Raw genomic sequence first — 18608 nt, forward strand, 5'->3', positions numbered from 1 at the left:
GTTACGCAAAATAATCTCTGTCCAAGCACTGTTTAGTTGTACTGAACTTTTAGTACAGTACATTTAGATTTAATTTCCAAGACGCATTTGTTTCTTAACTTTTCTGTCTTTTTTTTAAAAACTTTATTTTATTTTATGTGCAATATACTAATATTTAATTATAAGTAGGGCTGTTCTGCCTTCCCCCCCTTCTCTTATGTACAGGACTATCTCAGAAAATTAGAATATTGTGATAAAGTTCTTTATTTTCTGTAATGCACTTAAAAAACAAAAATGTCATACATTCTGGATTCGTTACAAATCAACTGAAATACTGCAAGCCTTTTATTATTTTAATATTGCTGATTATGGCATACAGCTTAAGAAAACTCCAATATACTGTCTCAAAACATTAGAATATTTCCTCAGACCAAGTAAAAAAAAAAATATTTATAACAGCAAAACAAAAATCAAACATTTGTAAATGTCCATTAATGCACTCAGTACTTGGTTGGGAATCTTTTTGCACGGATTACTGCATCAATGCGGCGTGGCATGGAGGCAATCAGCCTGTGGCATTGCTGAGGTTTTATGGATGCCCAGGATGCTTCAATAGCGGCCTTTAGCTCATTTGCATTGTTGGGTTTGGTGTCTTTCAGCTTCTTCTTCACAATACCCCACAAATTCTCTATGGGGTTCAGGTCAGGGGAATTGGCAGGCCAATCGAGGACAGTAATGCCATGGTCAGTACACCATTTACTGGTGGTTTTGGCACTGTGGGCAGGTGCCAGATCATGCTGGAAAATGAAGTCATCATCTCCATAGAGCTTTTCAGCAGATGGACTCATGTAGTGATCTAAAATCTTTGTACACAGCTGCATTTACTCTGGACTTGATGAAACACAGTGGATCAACACCAGCAGCTGACATGGCTCCCCAAACCATCGCTAACTGTGGGAACTTCACACTGGATTTCAAGCAACTTGGATTTTGCTCCTCTCCAGCCTTTCTCCAGACTCTGGCGCCTTGACTTCCAAATGAAATACAAAACTTGCTTTTGTCTGAAAAGAGGACTTTGGACCACTCTGCAACTGTCCAGTGCTTCTTTTCCATAGCCCAAGTCAGACGCTTCTTCCGTTGTCTTGAGTTCAGAAGTGACTTGACCATGGGAATACGGCTATTGTAGCCCATTTCCCGGACACGTCTGTGAACAGTGGCTTTTGATACCTGGACTCCACTGTCTTTGAAGCTCCCCAAAATTCTGGAAGCAACTCTTCTTCACAATGCTGTTAAGGCTGCGGTCATCTCTCTTGGTTATGCAGCGTTACCTGCCACATTTCCCCCTTCCAACAGACTTTTTGTGGATGTGCTTTGAAACTGCACTCAGTGAACAGCTTGCTCTTTGAGAAATTTCTTTTTGTGTCTTACCCTTCTGATGGAGGGTGTCAATGATGGTCCTCTGGACAGCAGTCAGATCAGCAGTCTTCCCCATACTTGTGATTTAGTTTACTGAACCAAGCTGAGTGTTTTTCAAGGCTCAGGAAACCCTTTCAGGTGTTTCGAGTTAATTAGATGATTCAAGTGATTAGTTGAATACCCTACTAGTGTACTTTTTCATGATATTCTAATATTTTGATAGGATATTTGCATTTTCTTAAGATGTATGCCATAATCAGCATTATAAAAGTAATAAGAGGCTTGCAATATTTCAGTTGATTTGCAATGAATCCAGAATGTATGACATTTTTGGTTTTTTAATTGCATTACAGAAAATAAAGAACTTTATCACATTATTCTAATTTTCTGAGACAGTCCTGTATGTGTAGTGTTAATTTTCAAAATGTGCATCATGCTACAGAGGTAGGGTTATTCATCACTCCAATAAAAGACCATTCGATATGCTTCTTGATACATAGGAGCCATACAATCAGAAATGGCTCGATTTTAAAGTGGAATGATTCGATTCTATATGGTATGGCTCTGTTTGAGATGGTATGATGCAATGAGTTTCTTGTTGCCATTGTATGCACATGTACGTACATGTGAAAGAACTTGTTACTAATTTAAAGGCCCAGAGACACCGGAAAATGTATAAATCGGTTTTAGTTAGCTTATGGGCTTATAAATATAAATTGACGATCGAAACAACGAAAAGGAAGCTGTTGCTCTGAAAAATATAATTTAAATTTGCCGCGCATACGAGTTTGACTGCACCGAGCCGCCAGCCGGAAGTGACGTCTCATGACGTCTCAAGTTGTACGCGTTTAGCTTCAGTGAATGTAAACAAAAAGAGAAGAGGGGCCAGCGCGGAGACGTCGGGCCAGGCTTGCGGCCAACCCAGCTCGCCCAGCCGTGCCTTCCATTCTCCTGGCGTATGTTCGTTCGCGGGACGACAAGATGGGTTGCGTTCGCCTGATAGGATCCATGAACCGGACAGTGCGTGCCTGCAGTGTGCTCGTGTTCACAGTGGCATGGTTGACTGTCATCTTTCCGGACTCTGCTGTGCATCGGGAGCGGCTAGCGTGCTATCACTCTTATTGTTCATTGATGTTGACTTCTTGTTTTATTTTTCCTGTGTTGTTTACTTGTATGTGCGTTGTGAACTCTGTCTTGTCACCCTGGGATAGTGAGAAACGTAATTTCGATCTCTTTGTGTGTCTTGACATGCGGAGGAACTGACAATAAAGGAGACTTTGACTTTGAGACTTTGACTTTGAAAAGTATGTCGAAGCGTGACAGGAGGGGCACAATTCAGAAAACGTGCTAAGCTCGTCGAAAAAATGCGATTTAAGCAATAAAATAAAAAATGTGCCTAAAACCTAAACCAAACGCTGCAGTTGTTCATTTCTTCATGCGCAGTGGTCAACTCGGCACTCTAAAGCCCCCTGAGAACTTTTTACTATGCCAACCTAACCACAGTGACGGACGGAAGAGGCACGATTCAGAAAACGTGCTCAGCTCGTCGAGAAAATGCGATTTAAGCAATAAAATTAAAAAAGCGCAAAAAAACTAAACCAAACGTTGCGGGTGGTCATTTCCTCATGTGTCGTGGTCAACTTGGCACTCTAAAGCCCCCATGAGCACTTTTTTCTATGCCAACCTAACCAGAGTGACGGGAGGGGCACAAATCAGAAAACGTGCTCAGCTCGTCGAGAAAATGTGATTTAAGCAATAAAATTAAAAATGCGATTTAAACCTAAACCAAACGCTGCAGATGGTCATTTCTTCATGCGCCGTGGTCAACTCGGCACTCTAAAGCCCCCTATAGAACCTTTTACTATGCCAACCTAACCACAGTTTCGGGAGAGGCACATCTCAGAAAACGTGCTCAGCTTGTCGAGAAAATGCGATTTAAGCAATAAAATTAAAAATACTTATAAAACCTAAACCAAATGTTGCAGGTGGTCATTTCTTCATGTGCCGAGATCAACTCGGCACTCTAAAGCCCCCAAGAGCACTTTTTACTATGCCAACCTAACCAGAGTGACGGGAGGGGCACAATTCAGAAAACGTGCTCAGCTCAGCCCAAGTGAACTGCTAGATTCATCATATTCTGCGTCGAGAGGTTTCTGAATCGGATAAAATGATGCTAATATTGCCGCTAAAAACGGAGCTGTCGCTATCATCTGTTTGGGTTTGTTGAGATCCGGATGTACAACTTGTGACGTCACAGTAATGGCCCACCAGTGTGGCTGCGTGCGGAACCCGATAAACTGGCATTTAATTTTAGCTTCATTCTTAGTAATCGGTGTCCATTTTTAATTTCCAATGCGGCAAATGTGTTCTAAGTTAAAAAAAAAAAGGGATGTCTCTTGGCCTTTAAATGTGGAGCTCTCAGATATGTTTTTCCAATAAGACAATTTGGTACAGATCTCAATATATTTTAAAGTGGAATGATTTGATTCAGTTTGATTTGATGGACGCTTCTTTAAAATAAAAAACAATTTTCTAATTCAAATCAGTATTGTTACAACCCAGCACAGAAACTAAAGAAATAAGAAAAAAGAACAAAAAAAGCAATAAAGCCTGTCAACAATTTACAATGTTTGCTTTAAGGTTAGTTTAAACCACAAACCTTTCTGTTCATGTTCCTAAATCCAATAAGAAATGAGCCTTCTCACACGGTTTGTTAGGATGCATTTGAGTTTGCGTTGGTTTTGAGGATGGGTATGAAAAGAAAACCAGCCAACCAACTAAATATACTGAAGAAAGACCTCTGTAGCATTTACCAAAAGACACCTACCTGTAGTAATCTCATATTCACTGTGAAGTCTCCGGCCAGAAGGTTATCCCGGATCAGTCTGTAAATGTGTTAGGTCAAGAGAAACCATAAGGAAGATGACATTGCTGAAGTATTCATTTTATCATGGAGCTGAATATCTCACATGAGCATGGCACAGCAGACCAGGATGAGGAAGTAGAAGCGGTCCTGGTCAGAAAACAGAGTGTCCCAAATGCGGATAACATCTGGTAGGAGGAACTCCTGCGATAACAACAGGGTCAGCCAGCGGAAGGTGAAGTATTGAGGCTTGATGTTCTGCTCTAGCTACGTGCAAGGAAAAAGGAGGAAAAACACACCATTAATGCCAAAATGAACTGCATTTGTGGTACTTTAAATAGTGGCAGATGGCTTTGAATGCGATTGCGTCACTCTGAATAAACAAATTATGTTATGCACTTGTGAAACCACTTTCACTTTTTCATTTTCCATTTATCTTTGTCACTATTGTTACACCACAAACACCTGGCATTTGAACAGGGGTGTGTAGACTTAAGATAGGTCTGTCTCTCAATACGCTAAATAAAACCACACATTTCTTTAGGTGAATACATGACTGTCCTTTGATTTTTTTTTTTGTGTCCATACCAGCTTGAAATAGAGCTCCTGGTCTTTTTCTTTGAGCATTGAATACACACTCTCCATCTTGTATGTTATGCCACACTGGGAATCATCTAGGCTCTTGATGAAATTATCTCTGTTCTCTGACATTAGGTTGGTGAAACAGAAGAAAGTATCCGCTTCTGCGTGCTCTATAAAAAGACAAAATAAAAACCCAGGTGACTATTTCTTTTATTTTGAGATACAAATGTAATGAGTGTCCACTTTGTTCTTCCTCTTACTGTAATTAACATTTTAAAACAACAGGGCCTACCTACCTTTCCATTGGCTGTTGGGGTCTGTGGCAAAGGTATAGTAAATTGGACCAACGATTTCATTCATGCCCTGGACGTAAGCAATTCCAGGATTGAGTTTGGCATAGATGAAGAGGATGCGCTCCACCACTTCCCAGTGAGCTTCACTCCCATTGGGCAACACCTCGTATTCATTAGATGGGTACAAATTCAAAGACTTTCCAGGGGAGCTGACCTGGGAAGATAGATACAATTTATTCAATAGTGATGTAGTAATGTGCAATTATCATATTTATGCAGCACGTTCAGGGAATAAAAATACAAACCAGTCTGAAGGTGCTTACACACAGCAAACGGCTGAATTTCATAATTAAAACAATATTTTTTAAAATTCCCAATTTTAGCTAAATGTTTAAGACTACCCCTCCGCGAGTCGTCACCTTATCGTGGTGGAGGGGTTTGCGTGCCCCTATGATCCTAGGAGCCATGTTGCCGGGGGCTTCATGCCCCTGGTAAGGTCACCCATGGCAAACGGGTCCTAGGTGAGGGGTCAGACAAAGCACGGCTTACCCAAGCCCCTTATGATGAAAAACATAAATGGACTTTGTTTTCCCTCGCCCGGACGCGGGTCACCGGGGCCTCCCTCTGGAGCCAGGCCTGGAGGCGGGGCTCGAAGGCGAGCGTCTGGTGGCCGGGCCTTCGCCCATGGGGCCCGGTCGGGCATAGCCCGAAATGGAAACGTGGGTCCCCCTTCCCATGGGCTCACCACCTGTGGGAGGGGCCGAAGGGGTCGGGTGCAATGTGAGCTGGGCGGCAGCCAAAGGCAGGGACCTTGGCGGTCTGATCCCCGGCTGCAGAAGCTGGCTCTTGGGACATGGAATGTCACCTCTCTGGCTGGAAAGGAGCCCGAGCTGGTGTGCGAGGCAGAAAGATTCCGACTAGATATAGTCGGACTAGCCTCCACACACAGTTTGGGTTCCGGTACAAGCCCTCTCGAGAGGGGCTGGACTCTCTTCCACTCTGGAGTTGCCCACAGTGAGAGGCGTCGAGCAGGTGTGGGTATACTTATTGCCCCCCGGCTGGGCGCCTGCACATTGGGGTTCACCCCGGTGAACGAGAGGGTAGCCTCCCTCCGCCTTCGGGTGGGGGGACGGGTCCTGACTGTTGTTTGTGTCTATGCACCAAACAGCAGCTCAGAGTACCCACCCTTCTTGGGGTCCCTGGAGGAAGTGCTGGAGAGCGCTCCTTCTGGGGACTCTATCGTTCTACTGGGTGACTTCAATGCTCACGTGGGCAATGACAGTGAGACCTGGAAGGGCGTGATTGGGAGGAACGGCCCCCCTGATCTGAACCCGAGCGGTGTTCTATTGTTGGACTTCTGTGCTCGACACGGATTTTCATTAATGAACACCATGTTCAAACATAAGGGTGTCCATGTGTGCACTTGGCACCAGGACACCCTAGGCCGCAGTTCGATGATCGACTTTGTAGTCGTGTCATCGGATTTGCGGCCGCATGTTTTGGACACTCGGGTGGAGAGAGGGGCGGAGCTGTCAACTGATCACCACCTGGTGGTGGGTTGGCTCCGATGGTGGGGGAAGATGCCGGTCCGACCTGGCAGACCCAAACGCTCTGTGAGGGTCTGCTGGGAACGTCTGGCAGAATCTCCTGTCAGGAAGAGCTTCAACTCCCACCTCCGGCTGAGCTTTTCCCACGTCCCGGGGGAGGCGGGGGACATTGAGTCTGAGTGGACCATGTTCCGCGCCTCCATTGTTGAGGCGGCCGACCGGAGCTGTGGCCGTAAGGTCGTTGGTGCCTGTCGTGGCGGCAATCCCCGAACCCGCTGGTGGACACCGGCGGTAAGGGATGCCGTCAAGCTGAAGAAGGAGCCCTATCGGGCCGTTTGGCCTGCGGGACTCCGGAGGCAGCTGACGGGTACCGGATGGCCAAGCGGAACGCGGCTTCGGCGGTTGCTGAGGCAAAAACCCGGGCGTGGGAGGAGTTCGGTGAGGCCATGGAGAATGACTTTCGGACGGCTTCGAGGAAATTCTGGTCCACCATCCGGCGTCTCAGGAGGGGGAAGCAGTGCAATGTCAACACTGTTTACAGTGGGGATGGCGTGCTGCTGACCTCGACTCGGGACGTCGTGAGTCGGTGGGGAGAATACTTCGAAGACCTCCTCAATTCCACCTACACGCCTTCCATTGGGGAAGCAGGGCCTGGAGACTCTGAGGCGGATTCTCCAATCTCTGGGGTCGAAGTCACTGAGGTAGTCAAAAAACTCCTCGGTGGCAAGGCCCCGGGGGTGGATGAGATCCGCCCGGAGTTCTTAAAGGCTCTGGATGTTGTGGGGCTGTCATGGCTGACACGCCTCTACAACATTGCGTGGACATCGGGGACAGTGCCTCTGGATTGGCAGACTGTGGTGGTGGTTCCCCTCTTTAAGAAGGGGGACCGGAGGGTGTGTTCCAATTACAGGGGAATCACACTCCTCAGCCTCCCTGGTAAGGTCTATTCAGGGGTGCTGGAGAGGAGGGTTCGTCGGGAAGTCGAACCTCGGATTCAGGAGGAGCAGCGTGGCTTTCGTCCTGGCCGTGGAACAGTGGACCAGCTCTACACCCTCGGCAGGATCCCTCGAGGGTGCATGGAAGTTCGCCCAACCAGTCCACAAGTGTTTTGTGGACTTGGAGAAGGCGTTTGACCGTGTCCCTCGGGAGGTTCAGTGGAGGGTGCTTCGGGAGTACAGGGTGCCGAGCCAACTGATAAGGGCGGTTCGGTCCCTGTATCACCGATGCCAGAGTCTGGTCCGCATTTCCGGCAGTAAGACGGATTCGTTCCCAGTGAGGGTTGGACTCCGCCAAGGCTGCCCTTTGTCACCGATTCTGTTCATAATTTTTATGGACAGAATTTCTAGGCGCAGCCGAGGCGTTGAAGGGGTCCGGTTTGGGGACCTCAGCATCGCGTCTCTGCTTTTTGCAGATGACGTGGTGCTGTTGGCTTCTTCAGGCCGTGATCTCCAGCTCTCGCTGGAACGATTCGCAGCCGAGTGTGAAGCGGTCGGGATGAGGGTCAGCACCTCCAAATCCGAGTCCATGGTACTCGATCGGAAAAGGGTGGAATGCCCTCTCCGGATCGGGGATGAGATCCTGCCCCAAGTGGAGGAGTTCAAGTATCTTGGAGTCTTGTTCACGAGTGAGGGGAGGATGGAGCGTGAGATCGACAGGCGGATCGGTGCAGCGTCGGCAGTAATGCGGACCCTGTACCGGTCCGTTGTGGTGAAGAGAGAGCTGAGCCAAAAGGCAAAGCTCTCAATTTACCGGTCGATTTACGCTCCTACCCTCACCTAGTATGGTCACGAGCTATGGGTCGTGACCGAAAGAACGAGATCTCGGATACAAGCGGCCGAAATGAGTTTTCTCCGCAGGATGTCCGGGCTCTCCCTTAGAGATAGGGTGAGAAGCTCGGTCATCCGGGAGAGACTCGGAGTAGAGTCGCTACTCCTCCACGTTGAGAGGAGCCAGATGAGGTGGCTCGGGCATCTTATCAGGATGCCTCCTGGACGCCTCCCTGGGGAGGTGTTCCGGGCATGTCCCACCGGTAGGAGACCCCGGGGACGACCCAGGACGCGCTGGAGAGACTATGTCTCTCAGCTGGCCTGGGAACGCCTTGGGATCCCCCGGGATGAGCTGGATGAAGTGGCTGGGGAGAGGGAAGTCTGGGAGTCCCTCCTAAAGCTGCTGCCCCCGCGACCCGACCCCGGATAAGCGGAAGAAGATGGATGGATGGATGGATGTTTAAGACTACAGTGGTCCCTTCGCTACTTTCGTTTATTGCGGCTTCACTACATCGCGTTTTTTTTTCTTCCAAATTATGAAAAAACATTTAAAAGTCAAAATAAAACTTCTAAATTGAGGAAACGTGTCTAACCTTTAGGACAATGTAGTATTGCTCCAAATGTTCATTTACATTCCTTTAGAAGTCCGTTTTTGCGTGTTAGCACGATCGCGAATTAGCTCGATTGCGAACTAGCATCTTTCCGCTAACTCTTTAGCCTGCCCAGTACTTCTTGTTGGTGACCGTACTTCGCGGATTTCACTTATCGCGAGTGGTTTTTGGAACCAATTATCCGCGATAAATGAGGGATTACTGGACTGCGAGACTGACCACCTGCTGATTTAAGTCAGGAGGAGTCAGTGTTGTTAGTCCTAAACTAAAAACAGATAGGATTAATCGACTTCAAGCACTAACTGGAAATGTGGAATGGCAAAGTTAATGCATCAACTACTCTGTTCATTCCCTGTTATGCATACTAATATGGACAATGACAATTGCTTTCAACACAAATGAGTGACAAATGAGCCTTAAAAAAAATTCCTCTATCCACATAGCGGCTGGTCCACCTTTACGTCGTGGTCAATGAATATTCCTTTTCCCTTCACCTTTACAAATTGAACATAACTAATCAAACAGGTGTTTTCCCAAGTAACATTTGTGAAGAAAAAACATACAAACATACATTGGTTACTCCACTGCGGTTGCGATTTACAGTTTGTGCTTTCAGCGTAGTTTGTTCAACTCGCCGACGCAATGTCTCATAATCATTTTGAGGGTCCAGGATAAGTTGGCAAGGGTAGTCCGTAGGACGCTGAAAGAAGGCCATGTCTGGATACAACCTCCTGTAAAATGTAAGCACCAAATATTCAGTAATTTAATTCAGATGTACTGAAGAAGACAAAAGCAGATTCAAAAAGAAATATATTCCCGTATCGAGTTAAGTCCATACCTTACATCCTTATCAATTTGAAGTAGGATTTCATTATCTTTGAAGTATGTGTTCCACCTGCTCTCTGGATTTGGATTTAGAGGCTGAAAACCAAAATATTTATTTTATTATAATCACTAGAGACTTAACCATTAGCTAGTGCAACAAACCAGTTGCTTTCGGTCTTATGTAGCTTCAGTAAAATTGACAACTTAGAGCTGAACAGACAGTGCCTGGCGAAAGTATTGGCCCCCTTAAACCTTCTGACCTTTTGTCACACAGGCTTCCACCATAAAGATAAACATTTATCCAGCCACTGTTTATTGAAATGGTGCATGTTGTTCAAATTGTGGATTATACTACTGACATGACAAGACACTTAAGCACATAATGCCAGATGAGTAACAGTCAAGAGAGGTGTTTACAGAGTATTCAGTGGACATGCCCACAGAGTCCGAGAGCTGAGGGAAACTCAGTTTTTCATTTTTTTAGCCCTATTTCGATACCCTTGCCAATTTATTTATCCATTCACATTTATCAGGCTACCAACGCTATTCCCTGTGGTATGTCAAATTTCTTCTCTTCACTTTTCAGGGGTTTTAGAGTAAATTATTCATATAAATTTCAAGTTATTTCAGTGACAATGATGGCTGTTTTCACTTTCTTTTATGGAAGGGTATCAACAATTTGGTCTGTGTGTATGTGTTGGTGTCAATTGATTCAAGCAACAGTCTGTAGAGAGAGAAAAAAAAAGACTTACATGGTCTTCCATTGTAACATCTTCTCTAGAGAGACCCAGGTTGGCTTTAGCAATGCCGGGTTGGATAATCATTTCTTTCAGAAACTGTGAATAAACTTCCCTGTAGCAAATGATTGATTAATTGTAGAAGTTTAAAGAAGACAGGGATAAAAAAAAAAAAAGAATAAACCACAGATATTTGATGTGGACGGTATTAATAAAACAGTAGGTAAATTGATGTCATCAAATACAATCCATGTTTAAAAGGGGTAGGAAGTAGAGGAAGGTTATCAAGTCCTTCATACCAACTCAAAACAAGTAAATTCAGTTTTCTGCTCGAGGCCAAATGAAAATGTTTATGGCACAAGTCTAGCTTTTTCAGTGGTGTGGTATTATTATTATCTATACAAAACTAAACACCAACTAATGGTTAAAATAAAAAAGTAAGCCACCAGCTTTTGGATACTAATATGTTTTTTTTTCATGACAAATAGCAAATGTAAACCTCTGGCATCACTGACCATGATTAATAAAACATGAATATTAATTAATATTTATTGGAATCAGTTTTTTTTTTTTTTTAATATTCCCAAAAGTCATATTTTAGCTGAAAGCATTTCAAATCAGTGGTCAGACATGGCAACAATTCTAGAATCGGCAATGATGCCCCTCCCCAGACAGTATAAAAAGACCATAATGTAATGTAATAAATAGTATGTGATATCCAAGACCGCTGGCACTTCTTTTTTTTCCCACTACAACACAATGCCATACAATAATAAGCAATGTAGCATTTAACCAACAGAATATTTACCCTACCGTTCCTTTTTGAGGAATGAGTCCCATCGTGTTTGATCAAGAGGAAGGTAATTAAGGAGGATCTAAAATGAGTAGAGTAGAAATCCATGTTCAAAATTTCTTTGTGACAAGAAAATCTATTAGGACCCTGACGGAAAAAAACGTTTGCTACGTGCGTTTTACAAACTCCCATTATTCAATAAAACAAAGGCAAGTGGTGGTCAGATCCCTTAAGCCCGCATCCCAGACAGATTTTGAACATGTTCAAATTTTCCTTGGGACAAGAAAAAAACCAAACTTCTAAACTGTTGGCAAGTGGTTCTGATCTTGAATGAACCCTGAAAAAATGCAACCCAACGGTCACCGCTGAATGGGGTGTGGGCTTTAAATGTAGAGCACAGGAGATTCCTAGATTTCCGACCATCGATAACATAAGGAAGGCTAATAATTCACTCTTTCCTCCACCGTTACTCACATGAAATACGGTACAGTATATATTAACAGCTTCAGACATATTTAATGCAGATGTGCATTAGATAGGAAGTCAACATAAGAAGCATTTTTTATCTTATCCCACAGTTTATCCCATTTTAGTAACAACATATGTAATAACAGTACACTGAATAAGCAAACTATGGCAGGAAGAAACAATTACTGCAAAGCGCATAAATCATGCTTACCTTCCAGCAAAGTGCCCGAATGCCTCCTTCAAATGGAATTCCTACGATGAATGAAGTACGGTCAAACACTGTTCGACAATAACTTAGCAGAACAATACGATGCAATACAGCAGGGGTGCCAAACTCTTTATTTTGTCACAGGGCCACATCGTTGTTAGGTTTTCTTTCAAAGGCTATTATAACTCTGAAACCAAACAAATGTATTATCTGCCCATATTACATATCCATCCATTTTCTATAACTGTGAACACAAACAAATGTATTATGTGCATATAATATACTACTTTTGAAATCAGAAGACACCTGTGAAATATGTTTGATTAATTATTACATTACCGTATTTTTCGCACCATAAGGCGCACTGGATTATAAGGCACACCCTCACAGAATTTTTTTATTTTAGAAATGATTTCATATAGAGGGCGCACCGGATTAAAAGGCGCATAAAATAGAAGCCATACTGCAACAAACTGAGGTTGACTAGGGTTGCGGTATGCATCCACTAGCCAATAACCAATGAGCCCTCTGTAAACAATCGCGTTTCTCAAACTAGCTCTTTTAAAATGGTCGGAACTGACTAAAATTCGATCTAACACATTGGTACTGCTTACTTCTGTTTCCCTTCCATATTGATCCGTAAATTTACTCGAAACATTAACAGAGCAGCCTATTTTGAAATGAAATAGCCTCATGCGTATAGCAGCTATCATTATAGCATTAGCCACACGTAAACTCCCATGAGCCTCAGCTCGCAGACTCCCATGAGCCTCAGCAAAGTGACCCTGTAAACAATCACGTTTCTCAAACTTTCTCCCATACAAGCGATCGGAACCAACTAAAGACTGATTTAACACATTGGTGCTGCTTATTTATGATTACGTTGGATATTGATCCGTAAACGTACTCGAAAACATTAACAGAACAGCCTATTTTGAAATGAAATAGCCTCGCAGGTACAACAGCTTTTCAGTGACACCCCCTGACCACGGTTGCCGTAATGCTGGGAAGCGATGCGACCTTGTAATTTACTCGTCGTATTAAAACGTACTGAAACATTTTGGCAGAGCGCCGTGTACAACCAGTATGGATCAACAAATTCATCAATTGATCCATATATAAGGCGCTCTGCATTATAAGGCGAACTGTGGTTTTTTGAGTAAATTTTAAGTTTTTAAGTGCGCCTAATAGTGCGGAAAATATGGTAATTTGAATAGACATCTCAAAATTTTTAAAAGTGAAAACAGTTTGCAGTTTTCGTATTCGACTGCCTGATGACTGCTGGGATAGGCTCCAGCACGCCCGCGACCCCCGTGGGTACAAGCGGTATAGAAAATGGATGGATGGATGTATTTCAGCAAGAAACATGAAGTTGATGCACCTCATTTGCTTTGGCAAGCTGCACAAAATCATGTAGCAGGCTGGATTCTCGTCCCCGGCCGGGCCTCGAGTTTGACACCTGTGCAAAATGATGGAAACTTACCATTGAAGCACAGCTGTCTTAGTGTTTTCAGGTTTATGTTTTCTTCTGTCAAAGCTACTTTAAAATCCTGTATTCTGTGAAAAAGAAGAGAGAAATGTTTTTAGCAGAACCTGAATTACAGCTTGAATTAAAGTAATCCAAACAGAAATGCCAACATGCCAGCGTGTTGTATTCTGTCCGTATTACAAAATATTACAGGGTTAATTTACAAGGGGTCATGCATGTTTTACAAAGGCGCTAGGGATTTCTTTCTGTAAAACTTCTTTCATGCAGTTAATCTTATAGTCAAAATTGTCATTTTTACCGAACTAATGATTGCTGTGTCCATCAAGAGGATATGGTTCGGAAAAATACCATGTACCTGTGGAAGTTTTGAAATGGACGAAGATTGAACTGTTTTAAGATTTAACAAACAGAAAATAATGTCCAATCCTCTCAGAATGCCCCGTTGGACAGTACTTGTCAAAGTTTGTTCCTTCTAGAATTAACCACTGATGGTGGGGACAAGCGGTATAGAAAATTGATGGATAGGTTACTGGTGCTGTGGCGTTATCAATAGACAGAAAGAGGTACAAGTATTTCCATGTGCTGCTGTTGTGTTTCTGTACACCAGGGGCGTCCAAACTTTTTGCAAAGAGGGCCAGATTTGATAAAGTGAATGGGCCCAGGGAATAGTTTTTTCGGACATTTTTAACTACAAAAATTTCATGCAAATACACACTGTTATAAAACAAATTTCATTGTTCCAATTGCCTTTATTTTTAAATGACAAAATAACCAAATATAAGCCACTCAGGCAGATGTGAACAACTCTAAAAACACAAATTCTGCCTTTCATTCATATCTGCAGAGTCAGATAATATTGAACAAACTGTATGAAACATCTTAAATCTACACGAGTTTAAAATGATTTTTGCCTCATGAACGTTTTAAACAGGAGTTATAAGTAATGCAAAGTTGGTTGTTATTATTAAAAATTAAAACAAGTGAATTTTGCTCGTCATTTACAATATCTTTCAGAAAGTAATAGTTTGTGTCACTTCTATAAGTTCATAACATCCATCCATCCAGCCATCATAACATCAACAGTATTAACATGGCCACTTCATAATATTTAATAATAAGTAATATTTACTTTTGATTTACTTTTGACTCACAGCCCTGCGTGAGAAATCACTGTTGTGATGCCAGTTCAGCTTGGAGCTGCTTCACTTCATCAGCGCGGTCACTCCCTGTTAGCTTGTCGTATGTGTTAGCATGTTTAGTCTGATAGTGTCTCTTCAGGTTGAACTCCTTAAACAAGGCAACCGTCTCTACAAATTAGACAAACACAATTGCCTTAATTTTCAGTGATGAAGTATTGTAATCCCCATTTCTCTTGAAAGCGACAGCCCTCAATGTCAACTTTCCTTGTTTTCTTTGCAGTTACCATGGCAGAAATGAGAGGAGAGGGGTGGTGCTGCCACCCTTTGGCAATAGGAGGAATTACAGTTTCAAGTTTCATGATTTTCTTAATTCAGTTTGACAGTGCAGGCGGGCCACAAATACGTAATAAGAACAAAGCTGCGGGCCATGACATGCCTGTTGTACACAGACTACATGGCGGCCATGTTGGTAGGGCCGATGTTTCCATTAAAGGCAATAGAATGCTCAGCATTACCCTAGGCGCGGGGCTCAGAAAGGGGTGTGTTGTAGCTACCTCATAACTATTGCTATCTTTTAGTTGGGCAATGTCATGTCTCTTGTACATGCTAACAATTGTTTTTTAGGGAGTCAAACCCTTCTATAGCATCCAACAGGAGCAAAGGTGAAACAGGAAATGCGGTACCCTTGCAGCTCTTGAAAGGAACCAGCTGCAAACCTTCATCACCCCCACTTGCACCACCAAGATAAATGTGGTTAAACTTTAGAACTTTTTAAATGGTTAAAGGCATTTTTTTTTTAATAAAATAATTTTGCACTGTACTTGGGGTTATATATGTGGATAATAAGTACAGGGTGTTTTTAGGCCACACAAAATCTTTATTTCAATTTATAAGACAATCTGCTTCTACAGACAGCCCCTTCTTCCATTATTATTTTGAATCAGGATTCCGTTGTACTTCATATTAATCTTTTTTTTTACATTTGCAGTACTGTCAGTTGTGTATGGTTTACGTATCATAAAATCACATCATCAATGTGTTGCTTTACTATCATCATAAATATAAACCACAAGTCGAATCATTGTGAGATTCGATAATCAAATTTTTTAATTGTATCCTGCACTGTATGCTGTTATTTCTCAATTTGTTAATTTGTTTATTTACAGCATGTGCTCATTGAATGTCCCGAATAAACCCCATGTATGTGCACAATTGCACAGGTGTAATGCTACCGTATTACGTGTTAGACAAACCTAGAAACAAATGGGGGAAAAAAGGTATTTAACATAGTACTTAACTAATAGCAACAATTTATAGTAGCTATTGTTTCCATTACGGCAGAAAGTTGAAAATGTTAAAACATGTTTTAAAAGTTAAAAACCGTTAGAACTGAACACTTATTAAAGAGTAGGATGAGAGTGCTGCTGTTGATCAAAAACCTATTACCGTATTGGCCAGAATATAAGACGGTGTTTTTTGTATTGAAATAAGACTGAAAAAGTGGGGGTCATCTTACATTCGGGATCTAGACATTATACCCATTCACAACGCTAGATGGCGTCAGATATCTTTAAAGCGAATGCTGAACTTAACTCTCCAGGCCAAAGCGAACCCTTCACGAAGAAGAAAAATAAAAATAGCGGTAGCACGAAGAAGAAAAATAAAAAATAGCGGTAAGAAAGAAAAGAGAAGAAAATAAGAGAAGAGATAACAGAAAATGGAGAAACTGTTAGAAAGGTTCCTATGTTGATGTTAAAATGTTGGACAGTTACATCACCGCGCCTTAAGTCTCGCGTGAATTACCTCAGCTTATCGCGATTGTTGGAGCTTGTGCGCAGCAGTAAATTAAAAGTTGCTGGTATTGATTGTGTTGCTGTGATCGTGTGCGTCTTTGACACAAAGTGAGTACCGTAATTTTCGGACTAACAGTCGCTCCGAAATATAGGTCGCATTAGCCATAAAATGCTCAATAACGTGAAAAAAAAAACATTAAGTTGCTCTGGAGTATAAGTCGCATTTTGGGGGGAAAATTTATTTGACAAAATCCAACACCAAGACCAGACATGAACGAGCAACAACAGGCTAAACGATAGGTATGCTAACGTGACAAACACAAACGAAGAGCTGAGAACGGGCCTGACGTAACATTCAGAGTTATTCAAAAAAACTATTACATAAATAACACTTTAATAAAACCATCTGTGTCACTCCAATTCATTAAATCCATCGATCGTCCTTTGTCAACAATGCGTGAACGCCGCTGACAGCGCTTGCACTTCAAAATATTCCACAGGCCCATATAACGATATATAAATTAGATATCAAATAACTATTATAGAAGCAATAATGTTATCAAACCATCTGTGTCACTCCAAATCATTAAATCTATCGATCGTCCTTTGTCAACAATGAGTGCACGGGGCTGACGGCTTGCACTTCAAAATATTCCACAGGCCCATTTAACGATATATAAATTAGATATCAAATAACTATTATATAAGCAATAGTTTTATCAAACCATCTGTGCACTCTAAATCATTAAATCCATCGATCAAATTCCTCGTCCTTTATTTCAACAACGCCGCGCGTGAGCAGCTGACGTCAGCCTTGTCGTTATTCCACAGATCTACTTTATACTATATTGTAGCGTTAACAAAGTTCAAGGAAAGACGTGGGTTTGGTAAACGGCTCTTTATTTAACAAAACAAACTTCCAGGCGTGTGGCGGCGTGGACTTCCAGCCACGGAAGTGGAAGAGAGCTCCATAGAATAGGACCGGGCGTGCGTAAAAGCCATGACCGAGCCCTATCCACCGTCCCCGGACAGCCATTCGGCCGAGCGCCGGCCCCAGACTTCCATCCACGGAGGTGAAAGAGAGCTCCATAGAATACGACCAAGCGTGCGTAAAAGCCATGACCGAGCCCCATCCACTGTCCCCTGACAGCCACCCGGCCCATCGCCGGCCCCAGACTTCCATCCACGGAGGTGAAAGAGAGCTCCATAGAATAGGACCGGGCGTACGTAAAAGCCATAATAGTTTTTCAAACCTTCTGTGTCACTCCAAATCCTTAAATCCTTCAAACTCTTCATCCTCCGTGTCACTTAGAAACAAAGCCGCTAATGATGCCAGTAGTACGTGAGGCCCCTCGACATCTTCGTCATCCCGTGATCAATCTTTGTCCTTTTTGTAAACAACCACCGCGCACGCCGCGCCGCTGACGTCACTTGAAATTCAAATTACAGTAATCCCTTGCTACATCGCGGTTCGTTTATCGCGGTTTCACTTTTTTTTTTAACATTTTTGAAAAAAAAAACCATATAAGTCGCTCCTTATTATAAGTCACCCCCCCACCCAAACTATGAAAATAACCAAGACTTATAGTCCGAAAATTACGGGATATACATTTCATTGTCACTACTGTCTACTGTTGTGCCGTGTTTCTGAACGCGGTTTGTTTCGTGTGCGCTGTTTGATTTGTAGCTTCGGCGTGCTCCTTTAAGTTTTCCTCGCATCGTACGAGTAGCCGTTAAGCAGCGCCACGGCGACGAACGGTCGCCAGCAAATGTATTTTGTTGTCTCAATGACTTATGTTTGGTGTGTTGCCAAGAGTATTTCATTTATGGTTATTTAGCAAGGACGTGCGGTCAGAGGATGTGCCTCCCCTGCCATCATGAAAAGGAAAATAAAAAGCCATCGTTTTTATTATAAAGTCATTTTCCTTTTAATTTCAATAGCTGCCTATGTTGGCAGGCTATGCAGTTAGACAGAACTGCTCTCTGTCTTTATGTCCCTGTTTAACTGTTCAAACATTGTGGCTATATTAACTAATTTCCGTAGTTAAGATGACGTATGTATATAATATCTTGTGTTTTTTGTCATTTGTCTGTAACAT

General features: G+C 42.9%; 1 protein-coding gene across 4 annotated transcripts in view; it reads right to left on the reverse strand.

The window, feature by feature from the left end:
• The window catches only part of tbc1d13 (TBC1 domain family, member 13), a 30523-nt gene that overhangs the window by 4204 nt on the left and 7711 nt on the right, over positions 1 to 18608 (reverse strand). For 2 of the 4 annotated variants that reach the window (XM_088391820.1, XM_088391821.1), the window contains exons 2-11: positions 13572 to 13645; positions 12092 to 12132; positions 11433 to 11494; positions 10635 to 10734; positions 9896 to 9978; positions 9629 to 9788; positions 5137 to 5347; positions 4847 to 5010; positions 4365 to 4525; positions 4223 to 4280 (exon numbers count right to left, since the gene is read on the reverse strand). In XM_088391820.1, the coding sequence (XP_088247946.1) occupies positions 4223 to 4280; positions 4365 to 4525; positions 4847 to 5010; positions 5137 to 5347; positions 9629 to 9788; positions 9896 to 9978; positions 10635 to 10734; positions 11433 to 11494; positions 12092 to 12132; positions 13572 to 13645 (1114 nt within the window). Of the gene's footprint in view, positions 1 to 4222; positions 4281 to 4364; positions 4526 to 4846; positions 5011 to 5136; positions 5348 to 9628; positions 9789 to 9895; positions 9979 to 10634; positions 10735 to 11432; positions 11495 to 12091; positions 12133 to 12702; positions 13412 to 13469; positions 13646 to 18608 lie in introns of those variants that run through there. The other 2 variants (XM_088391822.1, XM_088391823.1) reach the window with 2 other exon arrangements.

The sequence above is a fragment of the Syngnathus floridae genome, chromosome 12, assembly GCF_059516105.1.
Source record: "Syngnathus floridae isolate MCC-2025c chromosome 12, RoL_Sflo_1.0, whole genome shotgun sequence".
NCBI lineage: Eukaryota > Metazoa > Chordata > Actinopteri > Syngnathiformes > Syngnathidae > Syngnathus > Syngnathus floridae.